The sequence below is a fragment of the Neolamprologus brichardi genome, chromosome 13, assembly GCF_056152115.1.
Source record: "Neolamprologus brichardi isolate AB-2024 chromosome 13, ASM5615211v1, whole genome shotgun sequence".
NCBI lineage: Eukaryota > Metazoa > Chordata > Actinopteri > Cichliformes > Cichlidae > Neolamprologus > Neolamprologus brichardi.
Window position 1 is genome coordinate 30,327,574 of NC_142116.1, and position 19,516 is coordinate 30,347,089.

Below are 19,516 nucleotides of genomic sequence, written 5' to 3' on the forward strand. Positions count from 1 at the left end.
CTAATTCTCATTCATTCTTTTTCTTCCAAATACCCAGGAAACACCAAGATTTTATCAACCACAGCATGGAGACAAAGCCTCATTACTCACAAACACAACAGAATCCACACATACAAACAAAGAGTGAAACTGACACCAACCTGGCCCTCCACTCTAATATCAATGGGGTTGACAGCCCTGGAATATCTGCAAGCTCAAACATTTGCTCTCACATAAATGACAGAATGGAAGGGAAAAGTGTAGAAGCTGAAGGTGGAAGAACAACTCCTCCTCCTAGTGCCATGCCCCTCAACAGCAGTAGTAAACCCCCTCCATCCAAGAGCCACAATGGACATCAACCAGCTGAGGGACATGAAGAGCCAGGTGTTGGCTTATCATATGACCCCAGGGAACAGCAGGAGAATGTGGTGCTGAGGAGAGGTTTTGTCCCAAGGACAGCTCCAGAGAGGTTGGCCCAAAGAAAGTGCTCAATGGCTCAACTGCAACAGTGGGTCAACCAGCGGCGGGGCATGGCCTCGCAAGAAGACATCAACAGGTAGCTCAATTTAGAAGAGAAGAAATATAACTGCTCTTTGTGTCTCCAGGTCTTCAAATATTATAAGTTATTTACTATGACTTTACACTGGCACAGTGATCATTGAATTACGTGCACACTAATAATGTAAACTATCAGAAATACAGATTATATACATTATTGGTGATTATTTTAATGGAATAGTAGAACTTTCAAAAACAAATATTAAAGCAGTGCACAACTTGTTTTGTAAGGCTGTTTGAAGAAGTGTTGGTTCTCAAATGATTTTCTATAGTTTTCAGACACCTTTGGCACTAACCAAATAATCCCTTCTTACTTAATCCCAAAAAAGTATTATTACACTAATTTCAAAGATCCCATAATTAAATAAAACCTTTCAACTGTTTTTATTTTCATCTTTTCTGTTTTGTATTGTTTATCATACAACTGTAAGTGACAACTCCGCTAACTGCTATTTCATGAGTAAGTTTCCTTTCTGTGTTTCTAGAAAGACTTAATTTGATTTGTTTTATGAAAATGTAATGTATATATATAAAATTAATGTGTATTTTAAAAAGGGAAAAATGTAATTTTAGTCTTTATCCTATTGTGTTTCTTAAAGAAGAACTAGACCAAGATAAACTTTCACACGTTCAAATAGTTTTTCATGTCGGAAATATTCTCTAATTTTTCCTGTGCTTTCAGGCCACCCTCTTACTATTCTGTGAACCAAGAAGTCTCAGCTGGCTACTATAACTTTGTGGACGAATACTCTTTGTACCTACCAGGGGTCCGACCAGACAGCATCTGCTCTATGTCTGCTGTGGGGGGCTATGACAGACTATGGACTATTGAGCAAAAGCGACACTCTCTGAGGGATGAACCCCACCGGTTGTACAGGAAACAGATGCCCCAAGACCAATGGGGGCCACAGTACTATGGTGGAATGGAAACATCCATGAGGAGCCTGTTTATTCAGCCACGCTCGAAGTCTGTGCCCAGATCACCATCCTCATCATCGAGACGGCCCTATTCACCAGCGTCATGCACCTATGCCTCACCTGCTCGATCACTATCCAATGGTTTTGACCGGTTTTCAGGGAGGATGAATGAAGATGCAATCTATCCACCAGTCTACAGTCTGAGAAGATCTTTCAGCTCCCCAAAGGTGAACTGGTTTACTGTGTTTGTGTGTAGCTTTGAGATACTAATGTTTGATAAGTCTTTGAATAACGTTTATCAATACAGAAAGTCAGCAGGGATAAAATCAAGACTCTCCAGTTTTGATATAGTGACACCATATTCATCTAACACCACTCTGACACTCTCACTCACCTTACTTCTATTTTGTCCTTTCTTCTTTCTATGTTCTCTTCCCTACTGCCTTTAGTATAACTACCATGGTGATAGGAGGTCATTAAACCAAGGATTATACCACCACAACTACCCTGTATCCCCTTCTGTTCACAGTAAAATGGTATGTGCTGCAAAAGTATGTAAATAGTACTTAATGCACTTCATGCTGTGGCATATGTAACTTTGTATTGTAAATGCTGTCAGCTGTGGGGTCTGGCATTAATTATCTGTATGTCCAAGTAGAGATGTCTGATCCATTTTGGTTACCTTGGCTTTGGGTATCTACTGATAATAAGCAATGATTGGGTACCATTAATACACTGTATTTGTGATTGTGAAAAATAAACTAGGACTGATATGCGAAGGGAACATTAAGGATGACTTTCACATTTTGGTCTTGTTTTTAAAGGAACTTTACAAATATATATTTATTGCATATGCATTTATTAAAACAATACATCATAAGATCAAAATAATAAGATAAAGAGTTGCTATCTATACAATATTTGTCTTTTTGATTTCCACGCTTGCCACCAATGCTGCTGCTTGGTTCAGGAGGATATATTAGATTTTCAGCTCCAGCGCAACCTGGATTACCTAGATCAACAGGTAGGAGGAAACATACAGTAGTGTTTGCCAATAAATACTTTATACACACCATTTCTCATAATTCTTGACAGTTCTTACCTACTTTACTGCCGTTTAAAATCTCTTTTCTATGTTTTTTGTGTGCTTCTCTTGTATAGAGTATATTTTGGCTGTCCATTAACTTGAAAATATGATTCCTTTATAACAGTCCTGTCCTGTCATACAACTTTCTTCTCTGGTCTATAATCCAAGCTTCAGTTACTCAGGGAAAGCTCTCGATTTGGGATGGTCCCCAATTTTTTCGAGCACTCACCCTCAACAACAAAGTAGAAGTAAGGAAAGTAGCAGCCCCGGAGGAGGCAGGCTTCAGTTGAGACTAAAAGTATTTATAACACCACCATAACAACAAAATGTCATTTCTTTTGCTCTTTTTGTGTGCTATAGTGTCCTAAATAGTCAGCCTAATTTAATGTGTCGCCTACCTTCATTTCTTATTGAAGTCAAAATTGAATTAATGTATTGGTTGTGTAATGTGGGATACAGACTTTGAAGATTACATACATGAAAACTCCCATTTTTATTTATGCTTTGAATTACAGTGGAACCCCGACTTACAAAATTAATTCATTTCCGAGGGTCTTTCTTAAATCGAAAATTTTCACAAGTCGAAGCACCCATCGCACGTTTTGACTGAGGCGATGCTGCACGATAGGCTATAGGCTAATTGCTAACTAGAACAACAATACGTCATTCAAGTGGAACAGCGAAGCGCAAGTACGGAAGCCAAGGGGTTGTCACATGATTCGAAAGGCATTGTGGGCATTGTAGGCTCAGCCAATCAGAGCCAGCGTATTTCGTTACTCGGGCATTTTGCCGTAACACGGGCAAAAATATTGCCGTTCAGTGCCTTCGTAACTTGAATAATTTGTGAAACGGGGTATTCGTAAGTCGGGGTTCCACTGTATTTGAAATTTTTTGACATCAACAAGTTGGGATGTCCTTAATATGCTCATCTTAAGTGCACAGTTCTGGTTATGATAGCTGCTGTCCACCTACAGTTAGGCCCATAAAAGTTTGGGCATTGACACAATTTGTGTAATTTGTGTCTCTGTACATAACTACAGGGAATTTTAAATAAGAAAAAATGAAGTAAAGGCCTCAAGACCTTCAACAAAAGTACTGAATTAACTGTTTCCAGCCATAGTCCCACATTTTCAGGGATTTATAAGTAACTATACTAAATGCTTAATACTTGGCTGTTTCTGTACCTGAAGGTTTGAACTGCCAGAGAGCATAGCCGTGTAAACCTCAGAATTCATCCTGCCAATTCAATCAGCAGTCACATCATTATCATCATCAGTAGTGACCTGCTTCCAAATGCAGCCATACATGTCCATGCCATAACACCTTCAACATGTTGGAAAGATAATGTTGTTCCTTTAGTTCTCCATACTTTTCTCTTCCCATCAATCAGGTACCAGATAATCTTGTACCGGAATCTTGTTTAATCTATCCAAAAATTGTTTTTGTTCTCTTGCTTAGTGGCAAGTGGCAGACCACAGTAACATCCCTAAAAAGGATTCAGTAACCATCACAGTGGCAGACATCTCCAAGAAAGTGTCTTAAGCATGAAAAGTTACACAGCACCAGGCCCTGACATGATTCTAACCTACTGGTTAACAAAGCTAATTACACTCCACAAATGTCTCTCAGCACAAATGAACCAGCCGCTAATGGATGAGATACACAGAGAATGGCTAACTGAAAGCCAGACAGTCCTGATACCCACGGATCCCCATATTGCACCGGTCACATCCAACTACCGACAAATAACCTTCAGCTCAACATGGAAGCTCCTGTCAGGCATCATAGTAGTTAGCATGAACAGGCACATGCAGAGTAGCAAGAAGGGGACTATTATGGAAAGACAGGTCTGTGCACCGCATCTACCACTGGCAGATAGAAGACATAGCTGATGTCAAGAAATCCTACAATGGCTGGAGAATGCTAGACTCAAAGAAAGCACAGAGGAAATAATCAAGACAGCACAGTAACATACTCTAAGCAAAAGATCCCAGGTGCAGGCTGTACAGAGATTCCCCCAAGACAAGCAAGTAACAGCAGGGCGCAAGATAATCGCAAGTAGGGAATACATGAAATGCCCTAACCAAGTGACTAGCATAGTATACAGGGATATCTGTGCTGGGTATGGCCTGGAGGTCCAGAGGTCAAATTACCCTTGTCTTGCCTCCCAAGGGTAGTTGAGATTGACCAACCTAAGATCCTGTGGGACTTCCAGATACAAATTGATAAACAGCTGATGGCTAATCAACCGGACATAGTAGAGGTGGACAAGCAGAGGAGGATGACACCAGTGATAGATATACCAAATGATAGAAACACTAGGAAGAAGGAACATGAGAAACTTGAGAAATAACAAAGAGAGGAGTTCAAAAAGATGTGGACCGTGAAGGGAACAGTAGTCCTCATGGTATGCTGGTCCATGCCAGTGTGCTTGAATGAGAGCACCCTTAATACTACTGGGTGTTTTTGGAATGGCCCACTGGTTCACCAGCTGACAATCAGAGTACGATGGACACCAAATGGACTGGACTGGTTCTTATATAACGCTTTTCTACTCTGAGTACTCAAAGCGGTTTACACATCTTGCTTCACATAAGCACTTTTTTTATATGCTATTTCTATGTAAGTGCCTTCTATCTAACATTCAGATGCATTCATACTCCGATGGATGCATCAGAGAGAGACATGGGATTAGTATCTGAACCAAGTAGGCGACCTGCTTTACCACCTAAGTTACAGCGTCACTGGTGCATGTCCTCCCAAATCCCCGGCCAATGAAATTGGGCCATTATTCATTCCATCCATCCTTCCATCCATCCATCCATTTTCTTACACCTATCCTGGACTGGGCCGCGGGGGCAGCACCCTAAGTAGAGAAGGCCAGACCTCCTCCAGCCTCTTTTCTAGGGGAACACCAAGGCCTTCCCAGGCCAGCCGAGAGATCTCTCCAGTCACTAGCAGCAGGAAATAGTGATGGGATTTCCGGCTCTTTTTAGAGATCCGGCTCTTTCGGTTCGGCTCACTAAAAAGAGTCGGCTCTTTCGGCTCCGAACCGGCTCTTCGGGTTGTTTTGTTGCTTTAATTAATTTATTATTAACAATAATATTAAATTATGCACAAAAGGAATTACTAACGTAAAAAAAGTGGTTTTATTTATATATGTTTATATATAAATATATGCGGTGGCCCCTAGAGACAAAACACGTACAAACTCCAAAACACATTTCTAGCATGAACTGAACTTCCAAAGCAGAGCTACTAGATCACTTAAATTACACAATTGAAAGCATGTGTGTATTGTTTGTGTATTTATACACAGGCACTCATATATATTCAAATAATTTAAAAACAATGTTCATTTACCTGTTACTACCACACACCAAATCCGGTCGTTGGTACTTGCTGGCTTGTGTAGCCACTAGGTAACAAAAGCTCAACACTGCGCCCAGCATCCTGGAGCACTTCTGTTGACCTTTGTACGTGTTTTGAGTTTTTATGTGCTTCGGAGTTTGTACGTGTTTTTACATGTTTTGGAGTTTTTACGTGTTTTGGAGTTTGTACGTGTTTTTACGTGTTTTGGAGTTTGTACGTGCTTCAGAGTTCGTACGTGATTTGAAGTTTGTATGTGCTTTGTCTCTAGGGGCCACCGTAAATATACTTTTATTTATTCACTCCACATAAAATGTAATAAATAAATCATATAATGCAAAAATCAACTATTCACATTTCAGCTTTTAACTATTTAAATTTTCAGCTTTTTCCTTTTACAAATTTAAAGTGAAACAACACAAAACACTGCAAACCACAACACAATTAAATACAAATTAAAATATGAAAACAAAAAGAAGATGCATATTCTCTGTCATATGGGCCCGCATGAATAAACCTTCTGAATCCTTTATCATCTGCAACTAAAAATAGTTGTGGATGATTACTATACCTTTCTAATGTGACGTTGTTGTCCCTGGCTTTCTTTCTCTCCCTCTGGCTCTGTTCCTGTGCTACTGAGTGTAACTACCGCCCCTCCCCCCTCTGCCCAGCGTAAAGCACAAGGCTCGCGTGCTGAGTGAAGCAGAAAAAAAGTGCGAGAGAGAGGCCGAGAGAAAAAAAAAAAAAAAACACGTAACGGCTCGCGATAAGGAGCCAGCTCGCGTCGTTCACGTCAAAGAGCCGGCTCTAAGAGCCATTTCATTCGCGAACGACCCATCACTAGCAGGGAGGCCCCGCATCCCAGATCCCAATCGGACGGCCAACACCTCCTTCCAGCCCCCCCCGCCCCAATGGCCAGTCATTCCTTTTGAATAATTTTTTAACCCTGTCCAGCCATTGGCAATTCGCTGCCGCCCACTTGAAGTTGTATAGCTGGCAGTTCCACCACTGTCTGGGCTAGCACCTCCAACTAGTGATGTGTCGGTCGCGAACAAAACGGCTCTTAGAGCCGGGTCTTTGAAGTGAACGACGCGAGCCGGCTCCTTATTGGGAGCTGTGGGTTTTTTTTCTTTCTCTCACCCTCTGTCTTGAACTTTTTTTCCACTTCACTTCGCACGCGACTTGTGCTTTGCGCTGGGAAGAGGGGGGAGGGCTGGTAGTTACATTCTTAGTAGCACAGGAACAGAGCAGGAGGGAGAGACAGAGAAAGAGAGCCAGCGACAACAACGTCACATTAGAAAGGTATAGTAATGGTCCACAACTATTTTCAGTTGCGGATGATAAAGGATTCAGAAAGTTTATTCATGCAGGCCCATATGACAGAGAATGTGCATCTTCTTTTTGTTTTTATATTTTAATTTATAATTAATTGTGTTGTGATTTGCAGTGTTTTATGTTGTTTTACTTTAAATTTGTTTAAAAGGAAAAAGCTGAAAATTTAAATAGTTTAAAAAAAATGTAAATAGTTGGTTTTTGTATTATATGATTTATTTTAAACATTTTATGTGGAGTGAATAAATAAAAGTATATTTAAAGTATATTTACGGCACATACAAACCCCGAAGCACGTAGAAACTCCAAAACACGTAAAAACTCAGAAGCACGTACAAACCCGAAGCACGTAAAAATTCCAAAACACGTAAAAACTCCAAAACATGTACAAACTCCATAGCACGTACAAACTCCGAAGCACGTACAAACACCAAAACACGTAAAAACTCCAAAACACATAAAAACTCCAAAACACGTACAAACTCCAAAACACGTACAAACTCCGAAGCACGTACAAACACCAAAACACGTAAAAACTCCAAAACACGTAAAAACTCCAAAACAGGTACAAACTCCATAGCACGTACAAACTCTGAAGCACGTACAAAACACAACAGAAGTGCTCCATGATGCTAGGCGCAGTGTTGAGCTTTTGTTACCTAGTGGCTACACAAGCCAGAAAGTACCAACGACTGGATTTGGTGTGTGGTAGCAAAAGGTAAATGAAATTTTTTTCAATTATTTGAATATATATGAGTGCTTGTGTATAAATACACAAACAATACACATATGCGTACAATTGTGCAATTTAGGTGATCTAGGTAGCTCTGTTTTGGAAGTTCAGTTAATGCTAGAAATGTGTTTTGGAGTTTGTACGTGCTTCAGAATTTGTACGTGCTTTGTCTCAAGGGGCCACCGTATGTATTTATATATAAGCATGTATAAATAAAACCACATTTTTTTACATTACTAATTTCTTTTCTGCATAATTTTATACTGTTGTTAATAATAAATTAAAGCAACAAAACAACCCGAAGAGCCGGTTGGGACCCGAAAGAGCCGGCTCTTTTTAGTGAGCCAAGCCGAAAGAGCCGGTTCTCTAAAAAGAGCTGGAAATCCCATCACTACCTCCAACTGTTGTGCAGGTCATCGATTTGTCATCACACTACTGGGTTTCAGCTCCACTAGCACTAAGGAGTAATGGTGACTGCCTATTTTATTGTACACTCAACCCCTCCCCTGCAGCTGAGATTTCATTGAAGATATACATGGGGAATCAGCTGAATTCAGGTCTGATTCACTGGCATTTATGGCATTAAAATTAAAATGTGCAAGCATAGTGACAAGAGGATCTCTAGAGTGAATTCAACATAACTGAATGCTGCACTTGGCAGGATATTTGAGCCACAGTTGTGAAAACTGCTAATTATTTATAGTCACAGTCCCAAAATATATCAAACACTCTCGTTTGTGGCCAGAACATTGGTTGCGATACAGATTTGTTACTTACAATCTTAATGTCACCACCCCACACCACAAACAGGATTGAGTCAATCCAAAAGCAATCCGTGTCACGCTCGTCTTTTTACCCCTTCTGCTGTGATTATCGGGGATCCCATAATCTGAAATATTGGTTTCGTTAATATGGTCACATGTTGTTTTCCTTTTTTTCTCTCACACTTCTGAATTGCTTATGTTTAAGCTCAACCTTGACATTACTGTTTGCTTTCTAATTATTTATCACCCTTTTAAAGGGGTGAATAGAAATTTTTAGAAAAAAGAGGAAATTTATGATTTTGTTTTATTTTATGTACTTGTTTGTTTTGTTTGTTTTTGTTGGTATGTAATTTTAATACAGTCATGTTGACTAGGTTGAAAACTGTTACATAGCTCAATTTAGTCAAGTTTAACAGTACAGAAACTGTTGATCTCAGAAAGAACATAACCATTGATCTCAATGATTTTGTGAATAAATAGAATCATTGAGATTTTATTTCAATGTAAAGATGTAATTGGGCTTTACATTACTTTAATAAAGACCAGAATATATATTTTAATTTTGTTTTCGTCTCAGTGGAACAGTATACAGTCTCTGATTGATAATGACAGGCAAATCATTTTTTACAGGTGCCTCCTTTCCAGGATATAAACTACAGAGAACTGCATCCTACACTGAAACTCAATGAGATCGAAACCAGTGTAAGAGAGTTTTGCATTCATACCCAAATGATGTGCTTTTTATTTTTTTATACAGTGCATGGTGAGAAGTATGTGAGCACTCATTTCCCCATGTTTGTATGTCCTGTAGACTAGGAACCTAATCTCAACCTTACAGTCCACAATAATCTCCAAAAGTTGATTCTGTTCATCTGGACGTAGCGTTTTGAAAAACGCCACGTCCAGATGAACAGAATCAACTTTTGGAGATTTACTTTCCTGGATTGAGAATTGAGAACGCATCAAGAAGTCCACAATAATATATTTACAATATAGTTTTCCTAGTTTTTGCATGAGGGGGAACATTGTCAGCAAAACAATAAAAAATATAATTACAGTAACCCTATTTATTAAATGTCTGAAATCAGTTGCTACTCAGTTTAGTGGTTGAAACTAGAAGGGGTAGCAGATTAAGAGTCACATATTGCATACAAATGTGATGTTTTGGTGTACATATATACTATGCTGTATATGTATATTGTTTACTGACATATACACACTGCTGTCCTGTCTTTGTTTTATATTTCCTTCCTGGTGTCTCTCAAATTGACAAAATAACCACTCCTTGTTACACAGAAGCTCTTGGGGCGATTATGTGAGCAGAACCAGATTTTGAAAGACCATGAGGCAGTTGTCCACAGACTGAGAATGAATAAGGTACACAATTTTCCTCGGAAATGTGACATTTTATTGTGAAATTCTTAAGAAACGTTTTGTCCTGTGAAGATGGCCAAATTCAGGGTATTAGTATAAAAACTTTGAAATCAGAGTTTTTTAATAACTACTGAACACAGCAATGTACTACTGTCATGGTAAAGGAAACCCATGAAGCCTTATTTGTCCTAACCATATTTGAAGATAATATACTTTATATATCAGAGGAAAGCAGTTTAACTCAGTACATTACAACAACCTAGCTATTAATACAACCTTACCTATAGTCAACACTTAATTTGTGGTGACTTCACCTGAAGCTGTATTTTGTGGTGTTGTTGTATGGGACCTCTTTACACTGAAAGTTATTTTGTTTTTCACCACCCTGGCCTCTTTTTTCATTACAGTCAGCACGACTTTGAAACAAATGTATTTCAACTGGAGGAATGTCTCGTGCCTATGTGGATTCTGATGGGATGCGTCGCTCTGGCAAGCTTTGAAAAAAGTGTTATCTGTTGTGTTTTAACCCAAAGCATGATTTTTTTTCTAACCCTAACCAAGTAGTTTTACTCCCTGCGGTGAGGCTGAATTGTTCCAATACAACAACCCCACTAACTACAGCACAATTAATGACCACAGAGTTGAATCAACATCTTCTGACTCTTGCGTTAAATTAGTGCACAATGTAGTGTTTCTTCTGGTCAGTTAGCATGTATCGTAGCTAATAAATTCACTCATTTATTTATGTGAAACCATTATAACCTTACATCCGAATATTTAGATGAAATGTGTATGTTCTCTTAAATAGATCAACAGGGATGTTGCAGTGCACTGTCTATTTACTAAATAAGCAGAAAAACTAATTTTCAACAAAACACTTGTTGTTACCAGGACAGCCTAGAGGAAGCACTGTTGGCTACTCATCAGGAAATGGAGATATACCATAACCAGCCTTTAATCATGGAAAAGCTGCAGTTCAAAAAGGAAACCCAGCAGAACCAGCTGATTAACATCAGAGGGGAGCTCTCCCAGGCCTCCAGTGTGAGTGCAGTAACTTGTCTGTATTTCAAAAAATTCACAGCTGCACGTGATTGTGCAATGTACATCTGCTCATTAAATGTTCTATTTGTTATATGTCTAAATCAAACAGCCTGAATATTGCTGACAGTATAAATAATACTATTTTTATTTTTTTGTATGTCTCTCAGGCTTTAACAACTGCTTGCATGGAGTTTGAAGCATTAGAGGATGAGGCCAATGCCATCCATGGAGACCTGTGGGAGCAGCTTAATGCTGGAGGACAGGTAAAAGGTCACAATGTAATATAATACATATATTATTAATATAATTATTAATATAAAGCGCCTCGAGGCGACTTTTGTTGTGATTTGGCGCTATATAAATAAAATTTAATTGAAATTGAATTGAACAATGTCATCATATCTGTAATCCCCCCCCCCCCCCCTTTTTAATTAATCATTATTTTTAGGTTATTTTACAGTAAGAGACTATCTAGTCATAATTATTCAGCCAGCCACCACCATCTACTTTTTTTGATTTGTAGTAACTGTCATTTATTCTTTATTTGTCTGTTTTGAATGATTTTTAATGATGACAACAAAACAAAAAAGAAAACAAGACAGCAAAGGTTTTGATGTGATATAAGTTAATCTAAAAATCTGATTAAATATTTTTACAGCAACTAGCTATTGTAGGGTTTTTGCAACCTTAGGTCAAAGGAGGTTGGCTGGCTACATTCTGTTGACTTGTGTCAAAGTGACACTGGAAAACAATTTTAAATATTAAGCTTGTGTGAATTAAATATGAGTAATTAAATTCCAGAGGCTAATTTAACAAGTTTGTCACTGTGTGGAAAAAATGAGATTAAATTGAAAAAAGCCAGATATGCACATTTTGTGATTATTTTGGAACGTTTAAATTAAGCAAAGTGAGCCTGCTTTTTCTGCCAGTTTCTAATTCTTAACTAAACAACGTTTTATTGACTCTCTCAATTGATAAAAATCCAGTAATATCAACACCTAAACCTAAATCTCACTTTAAAACAGAGTCCGCTGCTCACCAGTCCTACAAGCACTTACAGCCCATTTGTTCATTGTAATTTCTGACACTGATTTCCTAATCTAATCTCTTTATGTTACCGGCCCCTCCTTTACCTTCCCTGGGTGCACCTTGTGGAACAGAGTTTAGTGGGGGAGAAGTGGTTGATAAAGATGAACAAATACAAAAAGGTGGAGCTGAAAAGCTAAGAGAGAAAAAGAAACTAGAAATAGATGCAGCAAACTCTCATATTCACTGACAGTCAGGTGTCAGGGCTGCTGCTGCACTGTCAACAGTACCAGCAGCAACTATTAACCAGCCCTCGCAATCACAAGAAGTGCCAGAGATTGGATAATTGAATTTTCAATTTTATTCAATTTTATTTATACAGCAACAAATCACAACAACAGTGGCCTCACTGCACTTTATATTGTAAGGTAGACCCTACAATAATACATACAGAGAAAAAAACAACAACAATCATATGACCCCCTATGAGCCAGGACTTTGGCGACAGTGGGAAGGAAAAACTCCCTTTTAACAGGAAGAAACCTCCGGCAGAACCAGGCTCAGGGAGGGGCGGGGCCATCTGCTGCGACCAGTTGGGGTGAGAGAAGGAAGACAGGATAAAGACATGCTGTGGAAGAGAGACAGAGATAAATGACGAGTATGATTCAGTGCAGAGAGGTCTGTTAACACATAGTGAGTGAAGAAGAAACACCCAATGCATCATGGGAATCCTCCGGCAGCCTACATCTATTGCAGCATAACTAAGGGAGGATTCAGGGTCACCTGGTCCAGCCCTAACTATATGCTTTAGCAAAAAGGAAAGTTTGAAGCCTAATCTTGAAAGTAGAGATAGTGTCTGTCTCCTGAATCCAAACTGGAAGCTGTTTCCACAGAAGAGGGGCCTGAAAACTGAAGGCTCTGCCTCCCATTCTACTTTTAAATACTCTAGGAACAACAAGTAGGCCTGCAGAGCGAGAGCGAAGTGCTCTAATAGGGTAATATGGTACTACAAGGTCATTAAGACAAGATGGGGCCTGATTATTTAAGACCTTGTATGTGAGGAGCACGATTTTGAATTCTGGATTAGCAGTCCCAACAACAGAGTGAGGATGAGATGGAAGAAGGTATAATTGTCATGGTCAGAAAATAGATGGTGGGATGTAATTAGAGCGGGAGATTCCAGCAAAAAGTGAACTACTTTGTCAATAAGCGACTGCTAATAGCTAAAGATTAGCTTTTAATTGTCACATGTTGCACTGTAGTGTAACTAAGGTCCCAACCCAACAACAACTGTACAAACCTGATTAAAACAGAGGGAGAGGCAGAAAATATGTGCACAGGAGGAGATTAGGGCAAAGTGGACACACAGAAGGACTGGAGTACCATGAAAAGTAAGCCAGCAGTCTAAGAACAAAGTGGTAGACTATGAGGTGTTTAAGATAAGATGGGAAGCATGTATAATTTAAATAGAACATATCCTTGCACATAAGCCTGTGAACTCTGTAATTAACCTCAGTGTATGAAGAGGACTCCACATTAATATGAACAAATTTGAGTATATCAGATAGATATGATTCAAACCATTCCAGCACAGTACCTTTTAATACCTGTGACATGCTCTGTAATAAAACGCAATGATCAACAGTATCTAAAGCTGCACTGAGGTCAAGTAAAACATGCACAGGGTAAGTCCACTGTCAGAGGCCATAAGAAGATCATTGTGATCTCCAGTAATCATGTTTCTGCCTTTTTGAAGCTCTTCAAATAAATAGTTCCTCTGCAGATGATCAGTTAGCTGTTTTATGACTGCTATTTCAAGAATTTTTCAGATAAAAGGATAGTTGGAGAATGTCCTTTAATTAGCTAAGACAGTTGAGTAAAGTGATGGCTTTTTAAGTAATGGTTTAATCACTGCCACCTTAAAGGCCTGTGGTATGCAGCCCAGTAACAGGGACTGATTGAGTGCCTTTATATGATTAAAGCATTAATTTATGGTAGTATTTCTTTGAGCAGTCAGATGTTATGAATAAATAATTCTCTAACGGTTAAAAATCTTTGTGTAATGAAATTCATAAAGTTGTTACTGGTTAAGGTTAAAGGAATGCTTGGCTTAACAGAGCTATGACTCTGAAAATAAACCTCTTATTTTCTTAAGTCAGTGACTTAGTGAGCTTTATGGAGGAGCAAACTCTTTCCAGCCTAAACGATCATCTTCTAAACTAGTGAGATGCCATTCCTCTCCAGCTCAAAGGTTATCTGCTTTAAGATGCGCCTTTGAGAGTTATTTTAGGGAGTCAAGCCTGATTTGAGTCTTCTTTCAGAAGAGCCCTAGTATCCAGAGTTGAATGCCATTGGGATGTTTCATGTCTGCTGTAGCTGACGGCGTGGAGTGGAGTGTGTGGACCCAAAGGCAGATAAATGGAGACAGAAATGGAGCAAACAAAAAGCGAGCCGTTTATTTCTGGCTGAACTAAAAAAAGAAAGAGAAAAATTATCAAAACTAAACAGGGCAACGCTAAACAAAAAACACAAGATATATATCGAGAAAAGTACAAAAGCCTATTATCCATTACTTCTACGTAATCTTTGTGTAATCAAAGTAAAAATATGTCATGTTATCTAATTTTTACTGCACTACAAACTTTTTAAACAACATTTAGAAAAAACAAAGAAAACAAAATGGGTATATTACAAATACTAGTGCATGCAAAGGAAGTACTCAGAATGACATTCTCTGCTATCTTAGTGGAGGTCTGCTATCATATATTTTACATATATCTAATCCTTTAATGATTCCATAACAACAGATTTTGTTTGTTTTTTTCCTCTTTTTTTGTTAAAATGAAACAAAAAAAAATGCAAGCAATTTCGATGACATGTAGTTATTTTTTTCCACATAACTGAAATTAATAAATGGACCCCACTGTTATTAGTATTAGGGTCTAATTTCTGCTATTTTTCCTTGTAATTTCTTTTTAGAGTGAATTAGTTCGGAGGCACATCCAAAAAGAGTTTTGGAGAGTTCAGGATGTATTAGAAGGTCTACAAAAGAACAGCTTATCCGGAGGCATAAAAACAGCCAAGGGTAGAGGTAAAACAAACTAAACTAATTTTGAACATAATGGCTTGTGTTTCTACCTTCTATCTAATGGCTCTTTTCCTGACACTTTAAGTTTTTTTCTCTTTTCAGTTGACAGTGGTGCATCAGGGTCCTTTACCACCAATAGTCCAGCAAGCCCACTGAGCTCAATAAGCCTTACCAGTCCACTGAGCCCCTACTCCCCAGTGCCTGTTTGCCAGGCTTCTCCAACCAAGGAGTTGGGTCTGGAGGTAAGCACTTAATCCTAAATTGCATAGAAGAGGAAATTCTAAACGTCCCAAGCCATGCCTTGTGCCTAATTTCAAACCTGACAAAATGCCTAACCATGGACCCCAAAGTTATAGGGAAGCTGACCCAGTGTCGTATACAGAACATATAAATTATTATGGTTGTGAAAACTGTGAGCATACTTTTTCATAGATTACTCTAGCTTTCTAGAACCTCAGGGAGTCCTTAAGGACATTAAACCCTGTAGAGGAGGAAATAGATCAAAAAGGGACTAACTAAGCTATAAACCCAGGAAAGGCCAGAGAACAGACCAGTTTTCTTGGTGTACAATGCCAATATTCTGAATATACCAATCAGCACTAAGATGCAATCCATATCCATTCTGATACTCGAGAGATTAATTAGTTAACCTTCGAAGGTTGCAGAAATGAAGCCAAGCTTGTCCTCAGAAAACATGTCGTAACATACTTACATCTGGATCATTGTTAGTTTTCCCATGATTACTGGGGTGTTTCCTAACATCGGGCTCATTCAGTAAGTAAATAGTTCATTACATCAGTGTGCATTTAAAAAACACAGGTATGACATTTTTATTCTTCATTAATAACTTAATATACAACCTGTTTGATGAAAGGTCTTTTCATAATTTCTAAATAATGGCTTCACCATTTCTAAATTTAAGAACAAATCATTTATTTAGGAGCTGTTCATAGCATGGTATTGCCATGCTATGGCTGTCCTGGCTGCCATGTTTTTTGCAACGTTCTGTGGAGGTCTGGAGTGGTGCCTTTAAAATGGGAGATTGGGGTAGTTGTTCCCATATTTAAGAAAGAGGACAAGAGATTATGCTCCAATTATAGGGGGATCACAGTGGGAAAGTACTCAAGGATTTTTGTTGTCTCATCTTGGACTGTGGTACTGACACTCACCAGTCCCTGGCCTCCTTTCTTCCACTTAGCATACAGCCTCAGGGTGCTGGACTTGGAGTGAAACCCTCCAAGCATGGTCAGGAGCATACTGGTCTTGATGTCAGGATCTTGTTCTTACCATTACCGATGTCATTGCTGTATAACCTGGTGGTGTGGATCAGTGAATTGGCACACAGCTTGATGTCATCCATGTAGAGGAGGTGGCTAACAACTGCTCAACTCCGTAGTCAGTATCCGTAGCCAGTCTTGTTAATGATCTCACTGAGGGGGTTCAGGCCTATGCAGAACAGCAGTGAGGATAGAGCATCTCCTTGGTAGATCCTGCACTTGATGCTGACTTGTGCTATGGACTTAAAGTTGACCTCTAGTATTGTACGCCACATCCCCATTGAGTTCCTGATGAAGGATCTTAGGGTCCTGTTGATCTTGTATAGTTCTCGGCATTCCAGGATACAGTTGTGGGGCATTAAGTCATAGGCCGTCTTGTAATCAATCCAGGTAGTGCACACGTTAGTCAGCCTCATCTTGCAGTCTGGCGTGACTGGTCTGTCTCCCAGTAGCTGGTGTTTTGCGCCTCTGGTATTCTTGCCAATCCCTTTCTGTGCCCTGCTCATGTATTGACCCATGTGCCTGTTCATCTTAGCCACTATGATGACTGTCAGGTGGTACTGAGGCAGGTTATTGGCCGGATGGGACCGGTCCCTTCTGGGGATCAGGATTGTCTGGCCTTCAGTTAGCCATTCTGGGTGTCTCTCATCGACAAGCAGCTGGTTCATTTGTGCTGCCAGACGCTTGTGGAGTGCAGTCAGCTTCTTCATCCATTAGGCGTGAACCATGTCGGGCCCTGGTGCTGTCCAACTCTTCATACTGGAGACCCTTTCTTGGATGTCTGCCACTGTGATGGTTACTGGACCCTGTTCATGGAGGTTCCTGTGGTCTGCTCTTAGATCCACTAGCCACTGAGCATTGCTGTTATGAGTTGCATCCTTCTCATATATGTTCTTTCAGTATTTTCCAGTCTCCAGCCTTGTTGGTGCTGTTCTCATATTGTTCTCATACTGTTCCCCTGCCACTGAGAGTACACTTTGGATGGTTCTGCAGAGAACAGCTGGTTCATTCTCCTGCTTTCTATTTCTCTGGTGTACCTTGTCAAGTGGCTGGCCAAGGCTGTGAATCTTTGCTTGGCAGTTTCCAAGGCCTCCAGTATGGACAGCTTGCTGTACGTCTTAGGCACCTTCTTGATTGCACCTCTCTGCAGCTCTGATACTTGATCCCCCTGACATGTTGTCCAGGCTCCCCCTTGCCATAACATTTGTTTTGTACCTTGTCAATCTCTAGCTGTGAGAGCAGTTCCTTCTTCTGAATGTTGAAACAGTGAGCTCCTAGCTGTTTCGATATCAACAGCGCCCTATTTTCTTATGCCATCTTGTTCCAGTAGCCCACTTCTCATCAAGGTGTCCTGGTTTCTCAATACCTGACGTGCACCTTGTTTTTTTTTTTGTGTGTGTGTGTGTGTGAGTGTGTGTGTGAGTGTGTGTGTGTGCGCAAAACACTGGGTCAAGGACAATGACAAATATTCAGGCTTGAATTTCAGTTTCCCTGTCAATAAAATAAAGAACAAAGTCAAAGCCAAATTATTTTAGATTAATTTCAAATTGTTTCCTAATGATTTTAGTATCAACATCAACTTCAACTGAACAACTAAAGTTCTGAACAACTTAAGAAGAGGTAAATAAGAAAAAGAGATAAAAAAGTATTTTTAAAAATCCTGTCCTATCCGAATTGTGATCTGAATGCATTATGGTGCCAAACACCTTTTGCTATTGCACGAACAGCTAGAGTGTCTATGGGTCCATCCTCTTCATGTGAATCTTTAAGCTATTTATTTATTCATTTTAATTTGTTTTATTTCAGCTATTACATTGTATGTGGTGTAGTATGATGATGTATACAGCAAGACAGGCAAGAGAAATAAACAAAAATAAAACCAACCAAAAAGGAGGAGGTAGGGGATAGAATACAAATAGAAATACAAAGAGGTGACAAGTCTAATATATTAGATGTTAAGATAAGAAGGGAAGAGTGCATGATCAGTGCTTTTTACTACACTGTTCTACTTGAGGTATGGTTTAAGGGTTAAGATGTAGTTTTGCACAAAATAATACTAATAAAACACGAGAGTCTGCACGCAGGAAACACAGTGGTACAAACAGTTTGATTCATTCTCTTACTTAATATTCTAACTTAACTTAATATTCTTGTAAACAATCAAGCCTGTTTCAAACCTCACAATTGCTGTGCAGCCCTCCCGTATAATGTTTTAGTTTAAATTTGACAGGTATACGGCTCTTACTTGGCTGGCCAGGTCAACACTTAAGACCATCTTTAGATCAATACTTTAGATTAACATTAGTTTGTGAAAAGACGATGCCTTGAACTTTCATATTACTTAATTCCACATTAATATGCGGAAATAATTATTTTCATATGTTGAATTAAGTCTGTCTTAATGCTTCTTAGAGTTTAGCTATTATAAGGTGTGATCAGTGTTTCAGCAACCAGCTGGGGATTTTCATCCAACTCTTTTACTAACTAGACTGAAACTCAATCAATACGTTTCTGCTTTGCAATTTGCCTGGCTTATTGTCACTTATCCTGATATGCAGCATTCTCTCTTCCTCCTATCCTATGTTAACTTCCTCCTTCACTCCCTACTGCCTTTATGGTGATCAAGGAAAGTGTTCCCCCTAGGCCTCCCCTTCCCAAATCCTATTACCCATTGGATCCCTCCTATACCTTTCCTCCCTCCATCCCTCCCCTGCCTTTTGACAGCACAACCTGGCCACACAGCTTCGGCATCGATGTTGATTACCTTGGTGGTGAAGATTCTGACTTCAGAAAGGTAATTGGGTGTTTCTGCTGGTATACTCTCTTTCATTAGAGAAAGAAATAAAACGTGAGCCAACCTTGGTGCATCACATTTGTAGAAGTCATTTGTACTTGAAGAGGACATTTTGATCAGCACTGTCACTTCAGTTGGCAGCTGGTCAGCTGCACAGTAAAGGTATAGTACTGTTA

General features: G+C 39.3%; 1 protein-coding gene across 4 annotated transcripts in view; it reads left to right on the forward strand.

Annotated features, from left to right (window-relative positions):
• The window catches only part of plekha6 (pleckstrin homology domain containing A6), a 54,641-nt gene that overhangs the window by 21,600 nt on the left and 13,525 nt on the right, over positions 1-19,516 (forward strand). Inside the window, exons 3-13 of one of the 4 annotated variants that reach the window (XM_087850440.1) lie at positions 38-535; positions 1,220-1,682; positions 1,905-1,991; positions 2,426-2,479; positions 9,371-9,442; positions 10,037-10,117; positions 11,006-11,155; positions 11,323-11,418; positions 15,161-15,272; positions 15,372-15,511; positions 19,173-19,340. In XM_087850440.1, coding sequence (XP_087706566.1) covers positions 38-535; positions 1,220-1,682; positions 1,905-1,991; positions 2,426-2,479; positions 9,371-9,442; positions 10,037-10,117; positions 11,006-11,155; positions 11,323-11,418; positions 15,161-15,272; positions 15,372-15,511; positions 19,173-19,340 — 1,921 coding nt within the window. The remainder of the gene's footprint in view (positions 1-37; positions 536-1,219; positions 1,683-1,904; positions 1,992-2,425; positions 2,480-9,370; positions 9,443-10,036; positions 10,118-11,005; positions 11,156-11,322; positions 11,419-15,160; positions 15,273-15,371; positions 15,512-19,172; positions 19,341-19,516) is intronic. The other 3 variants (XM_087850443.1, XM_087850441.1, XM_087850442.1) reach the window with 3 other exon arrangements.